The sequence below is a fragment of the Haematobia irritans genome, chromosome 3 (assembly GCF_050003625.1).
Source record: "Haematobia irritans isolate KBUSLIRL chromosome 3, ASM5000362v1, whole genome shotgun sequence".
Lineage (NCBI taxonomy): Eukaryota > Metazoa > Arthropoda > Insecta > Diptera > Muscidae > Haematobia > Haematobia irritans.
In genome coordinates, this window is record NC_134399.1 from 209238135 (window position 1) to 209264523 (window position 26389).

A 26389-nucleotide genomic window follows, 5' to 3' on the forward strand; every position below is an offset into this window, starting at 1 on the left:
TGCAAGATGGTTGGATGGACGAACGTTTCGGAATTACCACTTCCTCATCAGCATCCTCTACTTGCAGCAAAACTATGAAGTAATTATCAGAATAAATTCAGGCAGTTCCCTAAACCCAAAAGTGAACCGCACTTGAACCTTCCGAAAAAAGGTTTTACATGATAGCCGGCTTATGCCGAAATAAATTCGTACAAACATATTCGCCTTTGGAGAATAGACTACTTAGATCTGGCGGTCCGTCAGTCAGTTCATTTCGTTGTTGTTTACTTTATATATTGCATCCGATCTTCAGGATGCTAGTTTGAATTGTATTCATTTATTAAATTTTCTCTACATCATAGTGTAATATCCAACACATGATAATTTAATGACGATATAGTTTTATAGAAGAAAGAATAACAAAATATTCACAGTTTTGTATTTCGATTTCGATCCTACAAATGCTTTCTCTAACAATTCCCAGATCGTTTTAGCTCTGAAAATTTCCTATAGAATTGCTTACTATGAATTTTTCAAGTGACATTAGGTGAACTTAACAAATTGATACTATGTATTAAAAACAAAACCTGGTAAATGATAGTGAGTAAGGAAACATGTTTCACCGGTGTTGATGGCAAAGCTTCGAGAAATAAATAAAAGCTTCTATTGAACAATGCAAGAAGCAAACGAATGTTTCGAGTCTAAAGAAGATTTATAAAATGTCAAACATTGTGTTGTTGTATTGTGTGTTTTTTTTTGTTTTCAAAGAAAAATTGCAATAATTTAGTGATGGTTGTTGCTTTTGTTGGGGTTGAATGTTGGTGTTTGATGATTTGTTGTTTTACAAGAAATTAATGTTCCTCACCCGGGCAAGTAGACAGGCCTTACACTGGAAAAAACCAGTCTTTTAGGGTGTGCTTTTTTGAGCTGCCAGTACTAATGACTGGGTTGCTTCTATTCAAACAAATGGAAATGTAAGCATTTAAAGTGCTCTGACAGTAATTTCAGACCGTTGCTATTTTTGTTTTTGGTGTGTTTGTATTTTTTTTGCTGCTGGTTTTGTTACTGTTACCGAAGTGCTGGATTTGTGGTGTCAATATGCCTGTGGCGCTTTGTTGCTGTCGCTGCTATTGAAGCTCTGTACCTGTCAGCATGCTTAGTTATTTTAGTGCACCTAGATTTGAGAGCGTACGTCAGACGGTAACGACTGCGCATGCTCAGCTGCTTTTTAGCGGCAACAAGATTGTATTTGTAGTTGTTTTTTTTTGTTTTTTTCTTTTCAAAACAGCAAATATCACAGGCAAAGCGATGTACAACGCACACAGAAAAAACGCCAGCAAAATATGTTTAAAGACATAAAAAACAAATTGTTTTCTTGAGTCTCTAGTCAAACCATCAACCATTAGTCGTTATTAAGAAGTTGTGCTAAGCTAACACGCTTTAAGCTTAAGGTCTAAGCGTTAACATTAAGTGATTGGGGATAAAAACTAAAAAAACCAAAAAAATAGAATAAATTTCAAAATACATCATATCATAAAAAGAAATAAATCCCTAATAAAAGTGATTATAGTAAACTAGACAAAATAGAAATCCCTGATAAAGGCTGATAAATTAAAACTAATTTTTTTATTAATTACCAAAAGAATAAATCCAAAAAAAAAACTCCAACACAATGAAATTCTTCAACATGTGAGTGTTTGCAAAAATAAAACATTTATTAAGTAATTATCAATATTTTTATTATATTCTAAGTTGTTTGTGTGAAATAATTCTGTTTTAACATAAAACAATTGCTTTCCTAAGTCTTTTGTTGTTTATCAGTATTGTAAGGATCAAGTTTGTGTCTTAAGTCTTTTGTTTGATTTTACTACAAAGAAATGAAAAAGTTTGTGTCTTCAGTCTATAAACAGTTGCTTTCCTAAGTCTTTTGTTGTTTATCAGTATTATAAGGATCAAGTTTGTGTCTTAAGTCTTTTGTTTGATTTCGCTACAAAGAAATGAAAACGTTTGTGTCTTAAGTCTATTGTAGTATGTTGATTTTCTCGCTCTCTCTCTGTTGTAACTACCATAAATATCGTTTGTGTCTTAAGTCTTTTATGGTTTTTGTCTTATTTCAAGCATCGTGTTTGTGTTCTAAGTCTTTTATTTGATATAACTTATAACAATAAAATGAAAACGTTTGTGTCGTAACTTTATTGACAATTTTTAATATATGTACTTTTGTGATTCAATAGTCCATGGAATTAATGGCTAAAACAATTCTGCATCGCTTCGAATATTTTCAATGTTATTATTTTCGAAACTTTATAGAGAGTTCCTGATATTAACGAAATATGCCTTTTTATATTAGGAAAACTACTATACTTTTGAAATATTTACAATTCTTTAGCATTCTTTCATTAAATGTGGAAAGTACGACTTATACAAAAAATATAATACTTTTTTTTAAATGACATTTACAATCGTATTATTTGAATCAATATTCAGAAAAAGTTCTGTCTGAAATACTGAGAATTAATTCGGTTTCGTACAAAGACTTATTTTTTACCTTTGTCTGAGAGGTGAATTTTTTTAAATTTAATGAATTATTATTAAATATTAATATTAATTAATTTAAAATAAAATTGTACCTTGAAGTGTTTCGTGTGAGTACCATGAAGGTTCATTTGGGAGAATACATTTTTATTTGCAATCACGAAATTAAACAGTTGATTCAATTAATGTTCAATTGAAATTATTTCAATCGCGAAAATGAATAAAATCAAAAATTAAAATTATTAATTAAATTAGTTCAACCATGTTTTTGTAATTAATTTTTGTTTCATGTAAAAACATAATTTAATATATTAATTTAAAAAATTGACTGAAACAATAATTTTAAAATTGATTATTTCTCACAAAAAATAGTAAAAATAGTTTTTGGGTTCAATCACGAAATTAATTGATCCAATTAATTTTAAATTGAAATATCTTCAATCACAGAACTGTTAGTATCAATCACCAAAGTCAATTAAAAGATCAAGTGATCCAATTAAAAAATTAATCGATATTATTAATTCTTGTTTTATTATATATTTATTTAGTCAATTAAATTTTTAATTGAATGTTTTTGAAAATTCGATAAAATTTTTAACTGGAAATATTTTGGTTAAAATTTTTTCTGTGTTTTTCTGTCAGTTAATGTGTTACTTAGCTTTCAATCTAGGCTCTATAAAATTGAAATTAAAAAATCCAAATTATTACAGATACTTCAAAGTAAAAAATGTTTTCTAAATTTCAAAAAATAAATAAATACTTAACGATTTTCCATTAAATCAAAAATGTCAGGTAAATCATGTGATTTAATTCAAATAACAAACTTCATGAAACTACAGAAGTTGTTGTTTTTTAACCATAGCACTATCATTAAATTTTCAGTCAATCGTATTTTATTATATGAAGTAGGTTAGGTTAGGTGGCAGTCCGATGTATCAGACTCACTTAGACTAATAAGTCCAATGTGATACCACATTGGTGAACTTCTCTCTTATCACTGAGTGCTGCCCGATTCCATGTTAAGCTCAATGACAAGGGACCTCCTTTTTATAGCCGAGTCCGAACGGCGTTCCACATTGCAGTGAAACCACTTAGAGTAGTTTTGAAACCCTTAGAAATGTCACCAGTATTACTGAGGTGGGATAATCCACCGCTGAAAAACTTTTGTGTTCGGTCGAAGCAGGAATCGAACCCACGATCTTATGTATGCAAGGCAGGCATGCTAACCATTGCACCATGGTGGAGTAAATTTGTACTCTCAGTAGGAGCCAGTTGGTCATGGTTTCCACCAAAGACATCGTGAAAGACAAAAAATTTTTGTTTGGTTTTTTACCACAATTTTTTTTTCATACTTAATTAATTGAAAAAAAAAATGAATGAAATATTTTCTATATACTTTAATGTGTTAATGTCGAACTTTATTCATTCAAGTCAGACAATTCTATTAATACAGATCTTTGCGTGTTTCTTCTACTATTACCTCAGTGCAAATCAAAAGACTGAAGAAACAAACTTGTTTCTCTAGTGCAACATTTAACCTTTACGAGAATACATCCCACATTTTAAGAAAACTATCAACAAACAAAATAAAAGAACAAAGAATAATGAACACATGTGGTAGGCATTTAAACCAAAAAAAAAAATCCCATTAAATAAAGCATGGGAAAATGACCCTTGTCCTTTAACAAAAACAACAACTATCAAATGAATTGATTAATTTTAGCGAATTGAGAATAAACGCTAAATTAATTATATACAATTAATAAAGAAATAATACAAAAGGCCAAGATTACATGAGAGAACTTAAAATTAACACATTGAAGAATGCCCATTAAGGCTGGCATTGTGTTTTTATTGGTTTGTGGGGAGGAGGGATCCCAAAACAATTTTGCAAAAATATCTTTAGTTTACCAATTATTTATTGGTGCTAAATTTAACACCATTAACTATAGTAACATGACCCTGAAATATTGGTGGTCGTTAGAGGTGGTATTAATTTCTAAGAAAAAAAATAGTAAGAGAATGTATTTAAAGTTAATTTAGAAATATTTGGATTTTATCATAATTGATGTTGGCCAAAATTTATTTTCAATATTTAATTAATATTTATTTAGGAAAATTAAATTAAATTAATTAAAAAACATGGAAATATAGCAGGTCAAATATCATTCAAATATGACTAATCCACACAACTTTATTTTTCCAATATTTGAAAAAGATGATATTTACAAAAATATAAATTTTCTAGATTTCACATTTGGGAAAAATGACTTTGGTTCACTTTCGAAAATTTTACTTTTGCAAAGGTCCTACTTTCGATATATTTATTTTAAAACTTTACCTTTAAATTAACAAGTTTTGAAAAAGTAAAATTTTCGAAAGTGAACCAAAGTCATTTTTCTCAAATGTGAAATAAGTTGGCTGTTCCAAATTTTGAAAAATGAAACAAGATACCTTCTCATTCCCATTACGAAGTGATGAGTTCCGTTCTCTGACGAGCAGGGGCTATATACTTATCGGTCCACCTATGTGAATTACCCTATTAAAAATGAAAGTTTGTTTCCTAAGTTTTTTTTTCTTTAAAGTTTGTGTCTTAAGTCTTTTGTTTACAATTTTTAAATTTCGCCATTCTCTTTCAAAATAAACATATCGAAAATAGGACTTTTGAAAAAGTAAATTTTTCCAAAGTTAGCCAAAGTCCTTTTTCCCAAATGTGAAATAAGTTAACTGTTCCAAATTTGGAAATTTGAAACAATACGATTTTTATTCTGATTACGAAGTGATGGGTTCCGTTCTAGTCTCTGACGACCAGAGGCTATATACCTATGTGAATTACCCTATTAAAATGAAAGTTTGTGTCCTAAGTTTTTTTTTCTTTAAAGTTTGTGTCTTAAGTCTTTTGTTTACAATTTTTAAATTTCGCCATTCCCTTTCACTTTGAAAGTAGTTTTTGATCTAGACTTGAGAGCTGATACTTATAAATCAGTTATGATTATGTCAGCTACTTGGCTTCAAGTTTCTTTTTCTTTAATTGCTTTTTTTTTGCCATTTTGCATATTTCATTGAATCCACACGATGTCATGGCTTTTAGGACAACATAAAGCAAACAAATCGCACTTGATTTAAAAACAATTTATTAAAGTGGACATTTATCGATCACTGACATTATTTAAGGCTCTCAAAAAATTTACATACTTGTCTAAAATTTGAATAAAATGAAAAATAACCAAGAAGCCAAATACAGAAAAAAATGCTTATGCATATGTCAATTTTGATTACAAATTACAAGCTCCAATCTACCACAACAATAACAACAACATCAATGAAAAACAGACTCTTTAAGTTATCTTTCAAGGTCGTTTGGATCAACTTTAGCATAAACGCACATACAGATTGACTTTTTGGCACGCATGCTAATTTACTACCATTCCATTGCAGATGGATGTATTTATACAAATACAAGGTGCTTTTTGTGGTTGCCTTACTTCTGTCTTGTGGCATAAACGACCGGCTCAGTTGCCGGTGTTCCACAGGGACATACTTGTAATTTTGTTTTTAAGCTATATGTGTTTTTTTTTCTCATTACTTTTCTTTACATGAATAAAACTACCTTAGCCCCTTATTTAAACCCCTTTCACTTTTGATTTAAATGATCCCTCCCCATAAATAAATTATTTTGTGATCGATATGTACAAGATTACTAGTCTAAGTGGTTAACTCCGTCGAGGCAACACAGGTAAAAAGAAAATTATTTAATACATTGGACACATTGGAATCACAACATGATCACATGGCTGACGTAAAACTTGTGTCTTAATTTTTTTCATTATTAACTTTTTTTAACACAAATCAAAACTGCATTCGATTTCATGGCAACATTTGTTAGATTAATTATAGAGTATTTCGAATTTAAATTCTTTAGATTTTATATACGCTGATTAAATCAAAAATTGATTATAATTTTTATAGCGTTCAGATTGGGGTGTCTGCATGTATCAGGGAGAGCAAAGCTTAACACTCAGTATATGTAGATGAATTATAAAAATTTAATTTTTTGTTACCAACTCAATATTCAACCCAGAAATCTATACATGTTTTAAATTCGGTTAATCAAGCAGTTTTTCAGGATTTCGTTTTTCTTGACATATGTCTGCTCAATTCACGATTGGTATGATGTTGTCAAGTAGGTTATAAAAATTATAGATTTTTTGGTATTTTGGATTTTTTTTATTAGGTAAAATTATCATAAGAAAATGTCATCAAAATAAATTGAAAAGTAATTTCAATTAGATATCAAATAATTAAGCCTATTCTAGAGAAATACAATTTTGACAAAATTTTTTGTAAAAATACATTTTTGAAAGACGTTTCCTTCTATTGAAACTAAATTTTATATTTTTTCAAATTTCTTTGCATTAACTATGAAAAGTAACGATTTGTAATATGTTCTCAAGGCGGTTATAAAAATTATTGTTTTTTTTGGTATTTTGAATTTTTTGTATTAGGTAAAATTGTCATAACAAAATGTCATCAAAATAAAAGTAATTTCAATTCGATCAACCAATAAATAGAAAATGTCAAGAAAATTTAACTTCTATAGAAAATGTTGACAAAATTTTCTGAAGAAATAAAATAATTCTAATTATTAATTTTGTTAGGCTTGAGGTCATAGAAACAAACAGAATAATCATAAAATAGGTTAACAATACTCACAAAAACGAAATAAAATAATGACAAAATTTTCTACAGAAATAAAATGTTGACCAAATTTTCTATAGAAATACAATTGTGACAAAATGTTCCTTAGAAATAAATTAATGACAAAATTTTCTATAGAAATAAAATTTTGAGAAAATTTTCTACAGAAATAAAATGTTGAACAATTTTTCTATAGAAATAAAATTTTGACCAATTTGTCTACAGAAATAAAATTTTGACAACATTTTCTGTGGAAATAAAATTTTGACAAAATTTTCTGTGGAAATAAAATTATGTCAAAAGTTTCTATAGACATAAAATTTTGATAAATTTTCTGTAGAGATAAAATTTTGAGAAAATATTTTATAGATATAAAATTTTCACCAATTTTTCTATAGAAATATAATTTTGACAAAATTTTCTACATAAATAACATTTTGACCAATTTTTCTATAGAAATACATTTTTGACAAAATTTTCTACAAAAAAAGTTTTGACGAAATTTTCTACAGAAATACAATTTTGACAAAATTTTCTGTAGAAATAAAATTTTGATAAAATTTTCTATAGAAATAAAATTTTGACAAAATTTTCTATAGAAATAAAATTTTGACAAAATTTTCTTTAGAAATAAAGTTTTAACAAAATATTCTATAAAAATAAAATTTTGACAAAATTTTCTAAAGAAATAAAATTATGACAAAATTTTCTATAGTGATAAAATGTTGAGAAAATATTCTATAGACATAAAATTTTGACCAACTTTTCTATAGAAATACAACTTTGACAAAATTTTCTACAGAAATACAATTTTGACAAAATTTTCTATAGAAATAAAATTTTGACAAAATTTTCTACAGAAATACAATTTGGCAATTTTCTATAGAAATACAATTTTTACAAAATTTTCTTTAGAAATAAAAATTTTAACAAAATCTTCTATAGAAATAAAATGTTGACAAAATTTTCTAAAGAAATAAAATTTTGACAAAATTTTCTATAGTGATGAAATGTTGAGAATATATTCTATAGAGATAAAATTTTGGGAAAATATTCTATAGAAATAAAATTTTGATCAATTGTGCTATAGAAATAAAATTTTGGGAAATTTTTTATAGTTTTTTTTTAGGTTCATTTCTCTAGAAAATATATTGAAAACAATTTTAGAAAAACAATTTGAGAAAATTTTCTATAGAAATTAAATTTTCTTAAAATTTTCAAATGACTTTTTCATAAAATTTCTTCCCATTCAGCTTTCTTGTCATTAACTATAAAAATTAACTAGAAAGAAAATCATGTAATTTACTTTATGGCTATTTCAAAACATATAACATTACTGGATTGAATACCAAAAAAATTTTTCCTGGTGAATTAAATGGAATAAAAGAATACAAAATAGTAGTCACGATTGGCAAACGTGACAAGCCCACCATCCGTTAGTCAATGCCTATAGTTTGAAATGTATGTGATGGGCAATTCCAGAGAAAACCAGAATGCACAAGAAAAATTTTCTATGCAAGAAAGCACTTATACTCATTTCCCAATGGCCTAGTGCAATAAATAAATAACTGCATAAATGAGTTGCATAGATAAGTGAGACCTATATGTAAATGTGTGCCATATATCAATATTGCCACCTGCAATATTAATTAGGTTTGGGAGGAACATGTACATAAACTTCAAATACCTTTGGATAGGGCTATAAAGTGAATTTGGTCAAATGCTGGTCATTTTAGAGAATCATTTGTCACTAAGGCATTATTGTGAGGGTGTGGACCATAATCAGTATGGATGGATATTACATTGTATATGAGTCACGTTTGGGTCTTAAGTCTTTTGTTTTTTTTTTGAATATTCGTACACTTAAACACGGTGATATGGCTTTCACAGTTTTTAACTGATTTTTGCCAACAATTCAATGTGTTGGAATCTATTGTTAATTCTTTAAAAATACGAGGGTTGCCTTTATATTTCGGGATTGGGCACACTGCTGAATAGAATTCTGCCAAAAATTTTAGATTTCTTAATGTTTGGTAGAATTCTTGATGTTTTGGTGGAATTAGTAAAATAGTCCTACCCAATTAAGAGGTACTTCACAAATTTCCTATTGAAATACAATTTTGACAAAATTTTCTATAGAAATAAAATTAGAAACAAAATTTTGAAAAAAACTTTTTATATAAATAAAATTTTGACAAACTTTACTGTAGAAATAAAGGTTTGACAAAATTATCTACAGAAATACAATTTTGACAAAATTTTGTATAGAAATAAAATTTTGACAGAATTTTCTATAGAAATAAAATTTTGACAAAATTTTCTATAGAAATAACACAAGAAATACAATATTTATAAAATATTCTATAGAAATACAATTTTGACAACATTTTCTACACAGAAAAAAAATTAACGAACATTTTGCCAATTAAAATCTTAATTGAGTTTTAAATAATATTCAATTAAAAATTTAATTGAATTAACAAATGTTTTAATTGAAATAAAAATCAATCACACAAATCAATAGTATCAATTAATTTTTTAATTTGATCAATTAACTTTTTAATTGATTGCCAATTAATTTTTTAATTGATACTATCATTTATGTGATTGAAGACATTTCAATTAAAAAATTAATTGGATCAATTAATTTCGTGATTGAATCAGAAAAATTTTTTTTGTGTGTATAGAAATAAAATTTTGAAAAAATTTTCTAAGGAAATAAAATCTTGAGGAAATTTTCTATAGAAATAAAATTTTGACAAAATTTCCTGTAGAAATAAAATTTTGACCAATTTTTCTATAGAAATACAATTTTGACAAAATTTTCTGTAGAAATAAAATTTTGACAAAATTGTCTGTAGAAATAAAATTTTGACAAAATTTTCTATTTTGACAACATTTTCTATAGAAATGACATTTTGAAAAGAAATACAATTTAAAAAATATTCTATAGAAATACAATTTTTACAAAATTTTCTATAGAAATACAATTGTGACAAAATTTGTTATACAAATACAACTTTGACAAAATTTTCTATAGAAATAAAATTTTGACAAAATTTTCTATAGAAATAAAAATTTGACAAAATTTTGATAACATTTTCTATAGAAATAAAAATTTGACAAGAAACACAATTTTTATAAAATATTCTATAGAAATACAATTTTGACAAAATTTTCTATAGAAATAAAATAATGACAAAATTTTCTAAAGAAATACAATTTTGACAAAATTTTCGATAGAAAAACAATTTTGACAAAATTCTACATAGAAATAAAATTTTGGCCAAGAAATACAATTTTGACATAATTTTTTTGGTAAAATTTTCTCCAAATTTTGGTTAATTATTTTTGGATTGTGTGGCAGCCGGGATTGGTCAACCCTACACACATTTTTTTTCTGATTCAAACATGAAATTAATTGATCCAATTAATTTTTTAATTTAACTGCCTTCACTCACAGAAATGATAGTATCAATTATAAAATTAATTGATTTGAAAATTATTTGGTACTATTAATTTTTGTGATTGAATTTTGTTTCAATTAAAAAATTTGTTGAATCAATAAAATTTTTAATTGAATATTTTTTAAAACTCAATTAAAATGTTAATTGGAAAAATTTTCGTGCAAACATATGATCGCGTTGCTTCGAAACACACAAAAAATCGTTTGGAACTATTTGAATAAGGCTAAATACGAAGAGAAGCTCGATGTAGGGTCAATATTTTTTTACTTGCCTTCATTTTTTCCTCTATGAGAGGAAGTAATTTTGATAACTGCAGTTAAAAAGTACAACAGGGCATTCAATTTTTGTGGAAATCTAAAAATGTGGAGTACACTTTAGTTAAATTTTCCGACGAGTTAGTTCATTCTTCTTATAAAACAGTTTATTTTTTGCTATGTAGCGAATAATTTTGCCAGTGAAAAAAATTTCTTCATGAGATGTTTGTGTAAATAATTTCATTATATGAGAGATATATAGAAATTATTTTTAAAAATTATCACGGTGTAATTTTTGCATGCCCTCCTAGTTTCGACCACACACCAAAAAGTTTTTCATCGGTAGATTATACTCACACAGTAATGCTGGTGACATTTCTGAGTGTTTCAAAGCTTCTCTAAGGGGTTTCACCGCTATGTGCAACGCCGTTCGGACTCGGCTATAAAAAAGGCGTCCCTTGTAATTGAGCTAAATGTTGAATCGAGCAACACTCAGTGACAAAAGAGAAGTTCACCATTGTTGTATCACAATGGAATGACTATCTAAGTGAGGCTGAAATATCGGGCTGCCACTATACCTAATCTGATGAATTATGTCAATTAAGGTCTTCAATTTCATGGAAAAATAGTTGATTCATTTTAACTACACCTGATATATTCCAAAAACGACATTTCAAACCTGTTTAGGTATGGTTCTTTAACAACACTAAAAAAATATCTATGTAATACTAAAGATTACCCAACCTCACTTTTAGAATGCGCAATTTACAAAATATTAAGGACAAATTTCTTTAAATGATGAATAAAATAAAGTTTATAATCGTTGCTTCAAAATTTTTTTATTAAATTTAGGACACATTTTGGTAATTTTTGTCCCTCCGTTAAAATCGTATGTCCTTAAAGTAAAAAACGCATTTTTTATTTTAAGAAATCGTCCTTCAATTAACTGAAATATTTGATCTTCCAATTTAAGATAAAAACGCTTCAAATATAGGCTAAGACTTATTTTGAGGACTTAGAATCTTTGGTTTAAATCTTTTTTGGAATTAAGAAAATATTTTTTGCTTTGAAGTATCCGTTATAATTTGGCTTTTTAATCTGGCATTTGTTTGTACGTGAATAGCTTTATTATTGAAATCTCTATCGTCTCTAAGGTCTCTAAAAAATGTCTTTATTATGAAGAAGCCGCATCTTTGGCTCGGGATCAATACCTCAGTACCTAGGGCAAGGCCAAAATCTTTGAATCTAAGTAAACTTTTTTTTCAGTGAACTATTTGAAAAGTTTAATATGTTCCTGGCTTTAATGCTAAATGTACAAGATAAATAATAGAAGTTCTTTTTCATTCCATTAATTTCTTTTTATTTATTTATTATATAATATCAAATCACGTTTCGCTCTATCTTTGTTTCTTCAAATGAGGAATTTGCAATTATGCTATGTCATATGATACAATAAAATCAAGGTCTTATTTGATCTGGTTTTGTGAGATTTTATCAATTGTCTTTGATGGTTGTTTTCTTTTTACTGCAAAAATAAACGTGACTCGTATAACAAAAGACTTAGGACACATACTTGATTGGGAATTACTCTATGGCTTGAATACATTGAATTTTAGAACTCAATCCCATAACAGTTTTTTTTTCTTAGAAATTATATAATTGTTTCGTTAGCTTGTTTTTCTATAAGACTCCCAAGAAACTTCCGCATTGGTACCAAGTGATATTTATCTTATATATTTTTTTCATAACACGTTTTTCAATTAACATTATTATGTGCATGTTTTAGAATTATAAAGATTTTATTTTTTTTTAAGATTATATGGATATTTGACTTTTTTTCTTAAGGCAATTTTGGTTACCGATTTTTATTTACTTGTGCCATAATAGCGAAATAAATCCGAAAATGTTAAAGGAACCAGTTTCATGGGGATTTCTTCAAATGCCACTTAATGTCAAAATGCTATGCGCAATTGACAGGAATCCTATTGAATTATTTATTCTGTATCTGTTTTGTTTTTCTTTCTTAAAATCTCAATTGAAATGATGAAATTCAAAACGATTTTTCTTAGTGGAAATGAGACAACATAAAAATATTGTTAGGTAATATTTAGTTGTTTAGTCTCAATGATACGATAAGATTAATGTATTTAATATTCTCTGAAGTGAAGAAAATTAAATATCGATCATATAAAGTGGTTAGTGCCCTTTTTTAAATCTTATGTATTACACAGAAAAAACTACATAACATTAAAGGTTATGGAACCTAAATACGGGATACGCAATTTACAAAATATTAAAGAAAAAATTTCTTTAAAATAATGAAATTTTAATTAAAATAAAGTTTATAATCTTTACTTCAAAATTTTGTTTATTAAATTTAGGACACAAATTTTGGAAATTTTCGCCTCTTCGTTAAAGTCGTTTGTCATTGAACTAAGGCAAAATTTCCTTAAAGTAAAGAAACACATTATTGATTCAAAGAAATCGGCCTTAAATTAGGTTAAAGTGGAAGCCCGATTGAGATTCAGGCTCACTTAGACTATTCAGTCCATTGTGATAAATTAACTGAAATACTGAATCTTTAGATTTAAGAAAAAACGCTTCAAATCATCTAAGCATTTTTGCTTTAAAGTTTTTTGGAATAAAGGAAACATTTTTTACTTTGAAGTATCAGTTATAATTTGGATTTTAAACTGTCATTTGCTTGTGCATGAATAGCTTTAATAATATACAGTAAAAAGAAAATGAAAATTCGATAAGTTTTAATTTTATTGATCCCAGATTTAAAGCCAGACAGGTCACTAAACATGTCTTTATTTTAAAGAAGCCGCATCTTTGTTTCGGAATCAATACCAAAATCCTTAAAGGAAGGTCAAAATCTTTAAATCCAAGTACAATTTTTTTTGAGTGTAGTCAATTGAAAGACGAGTATCAGATTTTACGATAGTTGGTTTTAAAAACTATAGAAAAAATATTATAAAAATATGTTATGGAAGAAGGGGAGATTTATTATTTATTGGCACTTGGCCTACCGAAGATCCTACTTTTTTATTCCCACTGAAAAAACAGTTTTCTTGAAGTCCGCAAAATAATTTGGCCACAAAAAAATGCAGAGCGCCAATAAGTCAAAATCGACTATCGATTTTGAAAATTATAAAAATATGTTTTGGATTTGTTATTTTTTTTTAATATTTTTTCATTGGAACCTTGGCTAGCGACGCCCCCTCTGAAAAAGAAAAAAACAGTTTTCTTGAAATCTGCAATAGATCGGCAGCTGTTGTTGTTGTTGTAGCCCTTTGGAGTTGGTATTTTCGAGTTTTTCGGGAAATAAGCATACTCCAAATGGGGGTTTGCAGTCCTTGGACAGGGTTGAAACCCCTGTGTCCGCCCGGGGCCGTAGACCCGACTGCAACGAGGGCGCAAAAATAGTTTGCTGGCATGGGATATCAGATTATAGTCCAAATCGACAAATTTGAACAAAGCGAGACGGAAGGAGAGATCTACATCCAGAGATGGAATATGATCAGTTCAAATCTGTTTCAAGAGCAGAACTATGCTTTCTTTGATTCGAAATGTTCCAAAATGTCAGCATTACTCAGCCCTGCGTTAGTTTTATACGTCTCCAGATTTTCGATGTGCGAATCGTAGAAAACTGTGGTTATGTGGTTCAAAACATTCCTTTGTTTACCAGTGAATCCATGTTTCATCTACCTCGAAACCAAGGTTAGGTTAGGTTAGGTTAGGTGGCTGCCCGATGTATCAGGCTCACTTAGACTATTCAGTCCATTGTGATACCATATTGGTGAACTTCTCTCTTATCACTGGGTGCTTCCCGATTCCATGACAAGGGACGTCAATGACAAGGAACCTCCTTTTTATAGCCGAGTCCGAACGGCGTTCCACATTGAAGTGAAACCACTTAGAGAAGCTTTGAAACCCTCAGAAATGTCACCAGCATTACTGAGATGGGATAATCCACTGCTGAAAAACTTTTTGGTGTTGGGTCGAAGCAGGAATCGAACCCACGACCTTGTGTATGCAAGGCGGGCATGCTGTTTTTTCATTGTAGTTATAGTGGCAGCCCGATGTTTAAGGCTCAATCGATTCGGTTTTGTTTGTCATTCAAAAGTCTAGCGGTTGAAAATGTGAATAGCCTTTATGTTTCTGATATTACGCCGAAAAAAATCCGTAGTAAGACTAACTCTCATTTTGACTTATTTGTATTGCAAAAAATTATTTTTATGTAGTTAAATTTTTTTTCCAAAATTTTCCACCGCCCAATGAAATTTTAATTTTTTTAAGTAAAGGGTGATACGGTCAAAATTTGGTCAAGGGAAAACGCGTGTAAATCGGTGAAATCGTTTATTTAAAAAATCACATTAAATTTCTTTTTCAAGTTCAATTAGTATAAAATTCAGGAAAAATATTCAGTTAGGCTTTCGCTTTTCCAAATCCGAATTGCCGGGCCTCACGCTTGACACCTGCCATCAGATTTTGTACAGCCACCTTGTCCACCTTCTTCGCCGCAGAAAGCCAGTTTGCCTTGAACTGCTGGTCGTCCTTAGCAGTTTTTTTGGTCTTCTTTAGGTTCCGCTTGACAACAGCCCAGTATTTCTCAATTGGGCGGAGCTCTGGCGTGTTGAGAGGGTTCTTGTCCTTGGGAACCACCTGCACGTTGTTGGCGGCATACCACTCCATGGCCTTTTTACCGTAATGGAAAGATGCCAAATCCGGCCAAAACAGTGGGGAACAACCGTGTTTCTTCAGGAAAGGCAGCAGACGTTTATTCAAACACTCTTTCTTGGTTGACAGTCCCGGAAGCTATGAAAATGCTGCTTTTCAAGCCAAACCAGATATTTCTTTGCGAACTTTGACAGTTTTATGTGTTTGAAAATATCTGCTACCTTTCCCCTTGCTTTTGTCGTATAAAACTCCTGTCCCGGAAGCTGCTTGTAGTCGGATTTGACATAGGTTTCGTCGTCCATTACCGCACAGTCAAACTTCATCAGCATCGTCGTTTACAGCCTCCGGGATCGAGCTTTGGCTGTCGTATTTTCTTTATCATCGCGATTTGGAGTCATTACCTTCTTGTAAGTCGATAGTCCGGCTCGTTTTTGGTTCGATGCACGGTTGTAGACGATACACCCAGCTTATTTGCGGCATCTCGGAGAGAGAGGTTAGGGTTTCGCTTGAAACTACCGGCAACTCTCTTTGTCGTCTCAGCGGCTTCCGGTTTTCGATTTCCCCCCGATCCCGACTTCCTGGCTGTCGACAAACGTTCCCCAAACACGGTTGATTTAGCAACTTTTAGCGATTTTGCCAGCTTTGCGTGCGAGTAGCTCGGATTTTCGCGATTCGCGAGCAAAATTTTGATACGCTGCTCTTCTTGCTTGGACGACATTTTGACAACTGAAGAGTGAATTCCAAAATCAAAATAGGAGCAACATTCTACACACACACACCTTCAAAATGAGGGATGTTCAGGTTTTTTATATGCAAAATTGAAAGAAATACGTCAAGTTTATATTGACCAAATTTTGACCGTATCACCCTTTATGTCTCAAGTATTTTATGAACTTAACAATCAATGAATGAAAATAAATATTCACAGGAGTCCCAAAAATAGTAAGAATGAACTATAGTATGCTTAAAATGGTCATGAATTTGGCGCCAATGATTTTTATACCATCCGCCATAGAATGGTGATGGGGGTAATAAGTTTGTCATACCGTGTGTAACACATGGTGCCCATCGGTCCATGTTTTGGTATAGTCCCCATATATACCGATCTCCCGATTTTGCTTCTTGGCCTTCTAGAAACTGTATTTTCTATCCGATGTGCCTGAAATTGAAAATCTAGAGGTATTTTGGGACCACAAATAGGTTGAGGTGTATCGGTCCATTTTTTGGTATTCCCCCATGTAGGCCGATCTCCCGATTTTACTTCTTGGGCGTCTAAAGACTATATTTTCTAGCCGATTTGCTTGAAATTGACAATCTGGAGGTATTTTAAACTCACAAATAGGTGTGTCGCAAGTGGTGCCTATCGGTTTTGGTATAGCCCATATATAGATTGATCTCCCGATTTTACTTCTTGGGCTTCTAGAGTTCGTAGTTTTTATCCAATTTGTCTAAAAGTGGAATTCTAGAGTTATTTGAGGAATATTAAGGTTCCTCAAATGAGGCTTCTAGAAAACGTAGTTTTTATCCGATTTGCACAAAAATGTAAATACACTGGAATTTTAGACCCTCAAAAATCGGTATCGCATTTATTTTTACCGGTCCATTTGGTAAGGCATCGAAATAGACCGATGTAACTTCTTGAGGGTACACCCAAGGAATAAATATTTTCCTCCGGAATGAAATTTTAGACAAACGAAATTCCCCTTTCGTATAAAGTATTTTCGTGTAGAGCAAACTAATCCGAATTTTTGATAAGCGATTCATTTTTAAAATTTGTGTCAAAAGAAAATTTTGCCTGTCTAAAATTTTGTTCCTCAGAAAAGAAAACACTTTGCAATTCCGAATTTCAGAACATGGTAGAATGTTTTTTTTTGTTTTTTTGAAACAAATGTGGCAACGGGTTTATCATGAATAGCGATTTATTTATATTTAACAAGGAAACTTTCGTTTCGGACAAAATAATTATTTGTTTATGTAATTTATTTATTATATTTAAATATGAGCCGAATTGTCCCATATACAAAACTATGCATAGAAAACAAAATTCACCAAAATATTTCCAATTAAAATTTTAAATGAATTTTCAAAAATATTCCATTAAATATTGAATTGATTCAACAAATTTTTTAACTAAAACAAAAAATCAATCACAACAAATTAATGATATCAATTAATTTTGTAATTGAATCAATTAATATTTCAATTGACTTTGGTTATTAATACTATCATTTCTGTGATTGAAGAAATTTCAATTAAAAATTAATTGGATTAATTAATTTCGTGATTGAATCCAAAAATTATTTTTTTGTGTGTAGATTTTACCATACAAATAATAATTTAATGTTTTTTTTAAATACTCATAAATTAATTTTCCTATAATTTGTCTCGTTTTATTCATGACCTTAAACAATTTTTATATAAAGTTTGTGGGTACATTCAAGTAACAAATTTTATTTTGCCTACTATGTATAATGCCAAAAGGCCAATAATATAGAAAATACCTAGAAAACTCGATGTTACTTAATGCTGGTAATAAATTTTCCTAGCAACACAGTTAAAATTCATATATGCTAAAAATAGATTTTTCTTACATAGTCTTTAATTCTTAAGAATTTCAAATGAAATATGGTCTTAATAGAAATACAGCTCAAATTGCCATTGTTGTTCATATGGAATGACACTGATTGCCAACACCTAACTCAAGTATTCCAATACTTCAAAGTATGAGGTTTTGAAATGGTATTTTGTATTTCTATAATCGCCTGCTGGTATAGCACGAATGGACTATTGGACTAACTGTAAAAAAAAAAAAATCCAATTGGCTATTTTTTTTATCCATATTTGTTACACTGGTTATTGTGTACGTTTTAGAAACTGCATTTTTTTCGAATGTTTTATAAAGCCTGCTTTGCATTGACTTGCAGTAAAAAAAAAATGATGATGATAAGAGGGGTGGAAATAAAAAAACGAACTTTAAATACAAGTATTATGAATTTGCAAATATTCACAGTTAGATTCTATTCAATACTTGTACTCTACAACCGGTTTTCTTGTTCATTTTTTTTTTTGCATAATACTTTTTGTTCGTATTAATTATTATTATTGTTGTTATTGTCTTGTTACTTGTTGCTGTCTGCATATTAGCTAGCACCTCGTTGAGCAGAACAGACGGTCATATTTAATGGTCATATACCATACATTTGAAATTAATCGAGAGAAAAAAAAATCATTGAAATTTGCCATAAAGACAAATGGACGGACATATAAACATATGGGTCGTACAATGTTGCCTAGATATACTATAGTTTACTGCAACTTCTATCCCACTACATAATAATCTTAGTAAACACACACACACATACACCTGCACGCACATCTATTAAACTGACATCGAAGTCCACGTTTATGTTGGCTTACCACGAAACATTTACGTCGCCATTCAGCTTAATGCTGTAATATCAAGTCTTTAAAACGTCCTTGAGCAATCAAATGAATTTTCTTTTTTTTTATTTCATTTGGAAAGGACATCGAAAAACATACAAAAAATAACAATATTGATATGTGTGTATAGTTTTAGACACGCTTTTATTTGAGCACATGTCAGCTTTTGTTTAACACTCTTGTGTGTAAAGTATGCCGGTATGTGCAATGAACACGTTTGTTTCTTAAGTCTTTTGTTTTGGGTTTTGTTGGTTTGAGGTTAGGATTTCAAAAAAAAAAAAAATAATATATGCATAAGTACTATTTTACAGAAAAAAAAACAGATATATTGGGTAGTCGAAAAAGTGTCTTCGTAGTTTGTCCATAAAAAAATTTAGAGGATTTGAAAAAAAGGTTTTCATTTCTATTTTTGCGAATTTTCTAAAATATACATAAGTACTATTTTGCAAAAAAAAACGACATATTGGGCAGTCGAAAAAATGTCTTCATAGTTTGCCAATAAAAAAATTGTGAATGAATGTGATTTAAAGGTTTCCTTATTCTATTTTACAAAAAAATACATTGTTGCCATTATTGAGTATTTTTCCCCAAGTTGGGGAAAATATTTTGTGAATGAGGACAAGATTTCTTAGTTGGGGACTTGATGGGGATTTTCTAGAAATATGCATAAATACTATTTTTTCAAAAAAAGACGAAAAATTGGGTAGTCGAAAAAAATTCTGCCAATTTGAAAAAATTTCTTCGACATTTCTTAGGTGGGGACTTGATGGGGATTTTCTAAAAATATGCATAAACACTATTTTGTAAAACGAGACGAAAAATTGGGTACTCGAAAAAATTTCTTCGAAATGTGCCAAATAAAAAAACAAGTAAGGAAAGTCTAATGTCAGATAGGGCAGACTATATAAAACCCAGCGCCAATTTGTAGATCTTCATTTTCGATACCATATAAAATCAGTAGAATGTGTTGGGTGCTATATATAAAGGTTGTTGTTCCCATATATATAAATCTTACCCGATGTGGACAAAATTTGTTAGACTTTTACAAAATCTATAGACCTAAAATTTAAGTCGGCTGGGGTGGAACACAATGTTATGGGAAACATTTAAATCTGAAACAAATTTTCGCAAAAGTGTATTTATGATTTCTCGGTCAATAGATATATATTAGAAGTATACATAGGTAAATCGAAGTCAATTTAGCAAGTGTTTGACTTAGCAGCACGATTGTCATTCGACTCAAAAATAATTTACCAAAATTTGGAGAAAATGTTACCAAAAATTTTATTTCTATAGAAAAGTTTGTCAACATTTTTTTCTATAGAAAATTTTATCAAAATTCCCCAAATAAATTTGACAAACGTTCTTTTCCTCTGTTAGTTAAGCTACACTTGTAGTTTAGTCAATGCATGGTTTTAAGCTGAAAAAAAAACAACAACAATGCTTAAAAAACAAAACCAACAATAACAAAACAAAACGAAGGAAAAAAAATTCTATAGATTTTTTTTCAAAATTTTATTTCTATATAAAATTTTGTCAAAATTTTATTTCTATAGAAAAGTTTGTCAACATTTTTTCTATAGAAAAATTTATCAAAATTTTATTTCTATAGATATTTTTTTTAAATTTTATTTCTATATAAAATTTTGTCAAAATTTTATTTCTATACAAAATTTTGTCAAAATTTTATTTCTATATAAAATGTTGTCAAAATTTTATTTCTATAGAAAATTTTGTCAAAATTTTACTTCTATAGAGAATTTTGTCAAAATTTAATTTCTATAGAAAATTTTGTCAAAATTTTACTTCTATAGAGAATTGTGTTAAAATATTACTTCCATAGAGAATTTTGTCAAAATTTTATTTCTATAGAAGAGGTGAGAGGGAGCCACTGTGGTGCAATGGTTAGCATGCCCGCCTTGCATATACAAGGTCGTGGGTTCGATTCCTGCTACGACCGAACACCAAAAAGTTTTTCAGCGGTGGATTATCCCACCTCAGTAATGCTGGTGACATTTCTGAGGATTTCAAAGCTTCTCTAAGTGGTTTCACTGGAATGTGGAACGCCGTTCGGACTCGGCTATAAAAAGGAGGTCCCTTGTCATTGAGCTTAACATGGAATCGGGCAGCACTCAGTGATAAGAGAGAAGTTCACCACTGTGATATCACAATGGACTGAATAGTCTAAGTGAGCCTGATACATCGGGCTGCCACATAACCTCACCTTCTATAGAAAATTTTGTCAAAATTGTATTTCGTCAAAATTTTATTTTGAAAAATTTCTATATTCTCATATAAATTTTGTCAAAATTTTATTGCTTTAAAAAATGTTGTCACTTTCTTTATTTATATACAAAATTTTGTCAACCGTTTATTTATTTACAAAATTTTATCAAATTTTAGTTCTATAGAAAATTTAGTCAAAATTGTATTTCGTGAGTATTTGGTAAAATTAAAATATGTAATTAAACATAATATTATTTAAATAAATGACTTTTTCATATTATTATTATTTTATTGGCTATGTTGAATACAGGTTAAGGTTGAAATGGGGAAATGGAAGTTTCCCGGTCTTTTTTATTTTTTTTTTATTTTTATAGAATTTTGTAAAAATTTCATTTTTATAGAAAACTTTGTCAAATTTTATTTGTGTAGAAAATTTTGTCAAAATTTTACTTCTATAGAAAATTTTGTCCAAATTTTATTTCTATAGAAGATTTTGTCCAAATTTTATATCTATAGAAAATTTTGTCAAAATTTGATATCTATAGAAAATTTTGTCAAAATTTTATATCTATAGAAAATTTTGTCAAAATTTTATTGCTATATATTTCACTAAAGCCAATTTAACTTTATTTTAGTTCATGGAATTATTATGTTTGTGAATGAAATGGGGATTCAAGTTTCCCGGTCTTTTTTATTTTTATAGAAAATTTTGCTGAAATTTTATTTTTATAGAATTTTGTAAAAATTTCATTTTTATAGAAAACTTTGTCAAATTCTATTTGTATAGAAAATTTTGTCAAAATTTTATTTCTGTAAGAAATTTTGTCAAAATTTTATTTCTATAGAAGATTTTGTCAAAATTTTATTTCTATAAAAAATTTTGTCCAAATTTTATTTCTATAGGAAATTTTGTTAAAATTTTATTGCTATAGAAAATTTTGTTAAAATCTTATTGCTATAGAACATTTTGTCATAATTTTATATCTATAGAAAAATTTTACTTCTATAGAAAATTTGTCATAATTTTATTTGTATAGAAAATTTTGTCAAAATTTCATTTGAATAGAAAATTTTGTCAAAATTTTATTTCTATAGAAATTTCTATAGAATAAAAATCTACTAGTTTTTGGTTAGGACTCGACTATAGGAAGGAGGTAGCATCGATAGATAAGAGACAAGTTGTTGTTGTTGTAACAGGGTTTAATGTAATTTTATCCATTTTGTTCTTGTGTAGTTCAGCTGGTAGCCAGATCAAGGAACTCTGCGACAAGGATGGGGTGTGTCCAGGGTGATCTGGTAGTGAGACGGGTAGGCTTAGCTGGGCAAGCAAAAAGGTGACGAGTGTCATGTGGCCCTTGATTACAGATCACGTCAGCTACGCTGCTATCCATCACTGATAAGTATGAATTGAGGCGGCTGCACTTGCCTGATCTTAGTTGGGCCAAAACTACCCTTGTGGTAGGTCTCTCTCCTCCGGTGCTATGGGCGGCGGTCGGACTCCGAGAACAAGATTAACCTTGTAGCTTCTCACCGCTTCAGCTACAGTATCATCATGAATCCTGTTCAGACCTGTCTGGTATGCTGCCTGATCTAGAGGCCCTCTTTAGTAACACTGGATCTCGGGCTCTAGAAGGTGAAGATCAACCCTTACATTCCTGGGTGGAGGTTGTCTATCCACAAGATGGTGATTCGGATGACAACTTCGATGGCAACCCAAGAGGTACTGCTTTGACAACATGTAGTTGTGTCGACGCACTGGGATGATCTTGGTCTCCGCATAAAGGTGATCCTGGGGTGTACTGCGGAGACATCCCGTTTCGGTTCTAAGGGCAGCGTTCTGACAGATCTGTATGTTATTCCACTGCGTATTGCTCGTTTGAGGTGTCCACACTGGCGCTGCATAGTTTACCACTGACTGGCCAATTGCGTTATATGTAGTTAACAAGGTTTCCTTTTCCGCACCCCAAGTGCTGCCGGCAAGCGCCTTGACGTCCTTGTTTCTACCGCGGAGCTTATCACAAATTCCAGTGGCATGGCCGGACGACTTAAAAAGGCTGTCGAATGTGACCTCTAGAATCTTGGGTTAATTTGTTGTCGGAATTGTTTCGCCATCGACTCTGACATTCAACTGCCTACGTACTTCCGCCGTCCATGTAGTGAATAGTGTGGCTGAGGATTTGGTGGGAGATATCCTCAAATTTTTTTGCAGTGAAATAACTGGTAAGATCAGCGAGGTAGACATTCAATCGATCGCAAATGTCATCAACAATGGGTCCGGATGCCATGATTGTGCAATCATCCGCATAAGACACAATCTCGACGCCGTCAGGAGGGGGTGGAATCGAGGACAGGTAGCAGTTAAACAGTGCCGGAGATATCACCCCGTCCTGGGGAACTCCCTGTTTAACTCTACGGGGTTTTGACTTCTGAATTCCACGTACGACTGGCGTCCACACATATAATTCAGAAGCCAACGCTTCGTTCCTGCCGGTAGGGACGTATTCTCGATGTCCTCGAAAATGTGGCATGGTTGACCGTATCGAACGCTTTCGATAGGTCAAGCGCCACGAGGACCGTCCTACGACACGGCTTGGGCTGATTAAGTCCCCTATTGATATGTGTCGAAATGGCATGTAAGACAAGTTAAGCAACCGTGGCATCATAATGTACTGAATGGCTCACTTAGACAATTCAGCTCAAAATATCGGGTTCCACTATTCCTAAATTAATCTATCCTAGGTGCACGGTCATTGAATACGTTTTTCCAGTGATTTGATAGAATCTCCCATCTCTTGGTGTCTGTCGTTCCATCTCTTTGTTTTCTTGTTGTGTTTGAAATGTGCATATTAGAATTTTAGGAATACCGTACGTTATAGAACGGATTGATTTTTATCTAAAGAAAGTGTATTTCGACTTACGGCCATTTTCATGTATCTCCGTTAGACTTTAACTCCCAGTTAACAGAAGTAAAATCGAAATATCTTCTCTTCAATGCCAAATCTAAATAATTTTTGTGAGAAATGTTAATTTTAAAGTTGGGGATTTTTGGAGATGAAATATTTCCATATTGGGGAAAAAGGGCTAGAAAACTTCGGTCAATAATAAAATAAAATTAATTTGACAATAAAATGTTTTCTTCTTTTTAGCACTCTACTTTTTGTTATCCTAGCTTTGGTCTGTTGCTTAAGCACAACATTAGCCGAAGATGCCAAACGCCCAGCTCTGAGACGACCAGGTGGTAAAGCCATTAAAACATCAACAACCACATCAAATCCAACTGAAGATGATGAAGGTGATTATCCCGAAAATGGTGAAGAAAATCCAGAAGGTGATGAGGGTGAGGAAGCTGATATCTCATCAACCACAACCACAACAGAAGCACCAAAACGTATTGGTCCAGTCATTCGTCCATTCCGTTCTAATGATGATTTCTTGAATTCTTTGAAACGTAGACAAATGAATGCCAAGAAAGCAAAATGTAAGTAATCAAAATAAAAAAATACAACAATAGAATAAATAAAAAAATTAACTTTCATTACAAAAAATTTCAGCTGAAAAACCTGCCCCCAAACCTAAGGCTGCTCCTGCTCAAGATTCCGATGATGGTGAAGACGAACCAGCACCTGCTCCAGCCAAAACTTTCAACAAACCCAACTCAGCTTGTAAGTAAAAAAAGAACAATGTTAATATAAATTTTAATTATAAGAAAATAATAAATAAAGTTAACTTAATTTTATTTAGAATTAATTTAAAACTTAATAATATATAAGTTTTATTTAATCCAAATTAGTTTATTTTTAATAAAAAAATAATTAATCAATCCTTTCCATTCTATGCAGTGAGCCGAAACCGTAAATTGCCTGGCAAGGCCTCCAAACCCGAACCTGTGGAGGAAAATGCCGATGAAGCTGAACCCGAACAAAAACCAGAACCAAAACGTCCCTTGGGTGGTCGTTTAGCCTTAAGGAAACGTAACTAAATTATTTAAATTAGCCTAAAACTATATACTGCCTAACCTGTCTATCAATCAAACTACCCACCCAAAAAAAAAAAACAGACTCCTAGACTTCTTTTCGTCTATTTCCTGCCACACTTTCCTTATTCCTTTACAATTCCTCGTTCCTATCCCATCGACTATCCATTCCTAGCACAGATTTTTATTCATTACAGATACAATATGAACCACTCAATATGTGTTATCTTCAACATTGCAAGAAATATATTTCTTCTTCTTCTTCTATACCCGATATTCCACGTTATACGTTTCTAGTATCATTGGAACACAACTATATACATTTATATATATTAAAAAAAAAAAACAATCACATACAATACCTTTGACCACCCTCTCCCCTCCACCTAGTTTAAGTAAAATAAATATTAAGAATTTCTTCCCTGTGTCTCATATCCTTTCTTCCTTTCTGATCAAATATCTTATCCTACCATGTTGCAAAATGTCCTTCTTTAAACAAACAAAAATCCTTTGAAACATGTGTTATAATATTATTTTTTATATTATATATTATTTTGTATATATTTTTCTTTAAAAAAAAAAAAAAACGAAAACCTAAAAAACTGAAATAAATTTAAAATTTAAATAAATCTGTATTTTTCTTAATTTAAGTGAAATTAATTATTTTGCATCATCATAATTTCCATTGAATAAAATTATACAAAATTAAAATTAATATGATTCCAATGTTTTTATTTAATTTAATATTGGTAAGCAGTTTCGGGAAACTTGTAATAAATAGGTTTTTGCTCAATTGAATTTTTCCCATTGGGAGCTCGCTCTATATGGGGGCTATGCCAAAACATGGATCGATTCACACCTATTTATGGACATAAAATTTCTCTACATTTTTGAATTTCATACAAATCGGATAAAAATTTCGGTGTCTAATTCAAGGTTGCCACAATTGGTAGAATTCTACCAAAAATGGTAGATTTTTGATTGTTTGGTTGATTTGTAGAATTCTTGATGCTTTCACGGATGAAAAAGACTGTTTTTCATGTTTGGCTATAAACATTATATGTTTGGAACACAAATTTTTAAACACAATATTTTTGAGTGCAAGCATATAATGTTCATAAACTAGCATAACA

At 30.3% G+C, this 26389-nt stretch overlaps 1 protein-coding gene across 1 annotated transcript; it reads left to right on the forward strand.

The window, feature by feature from the left end:
* The first annotated feature begins 1375 nt into the window (after positions 1 to 1375).
* LOC142231830 (uncharacterized) lies at positions 1376 to 25971 on the forward strand. The gene is made up of 4 exons (XM_075302481.1): positions 1376 to 1668; positions 24430 to 24761; positions 24835 to 24945; positions 25123 to 25971. Exons 1-4 carry the CDS (start codon positions 1652 to 1654, stop codon positions 25260 to 25262), a joined length of 600 nt encoding a protein of 199 aa, XP_075158596.1. The 5' UTR covers positions 1376 to 1651; the 3' UTR covers positions 25263 to 25971.
* The last annotated feature ends 418 nt before the right edge of the window (positions 25972 to 26389 follow it).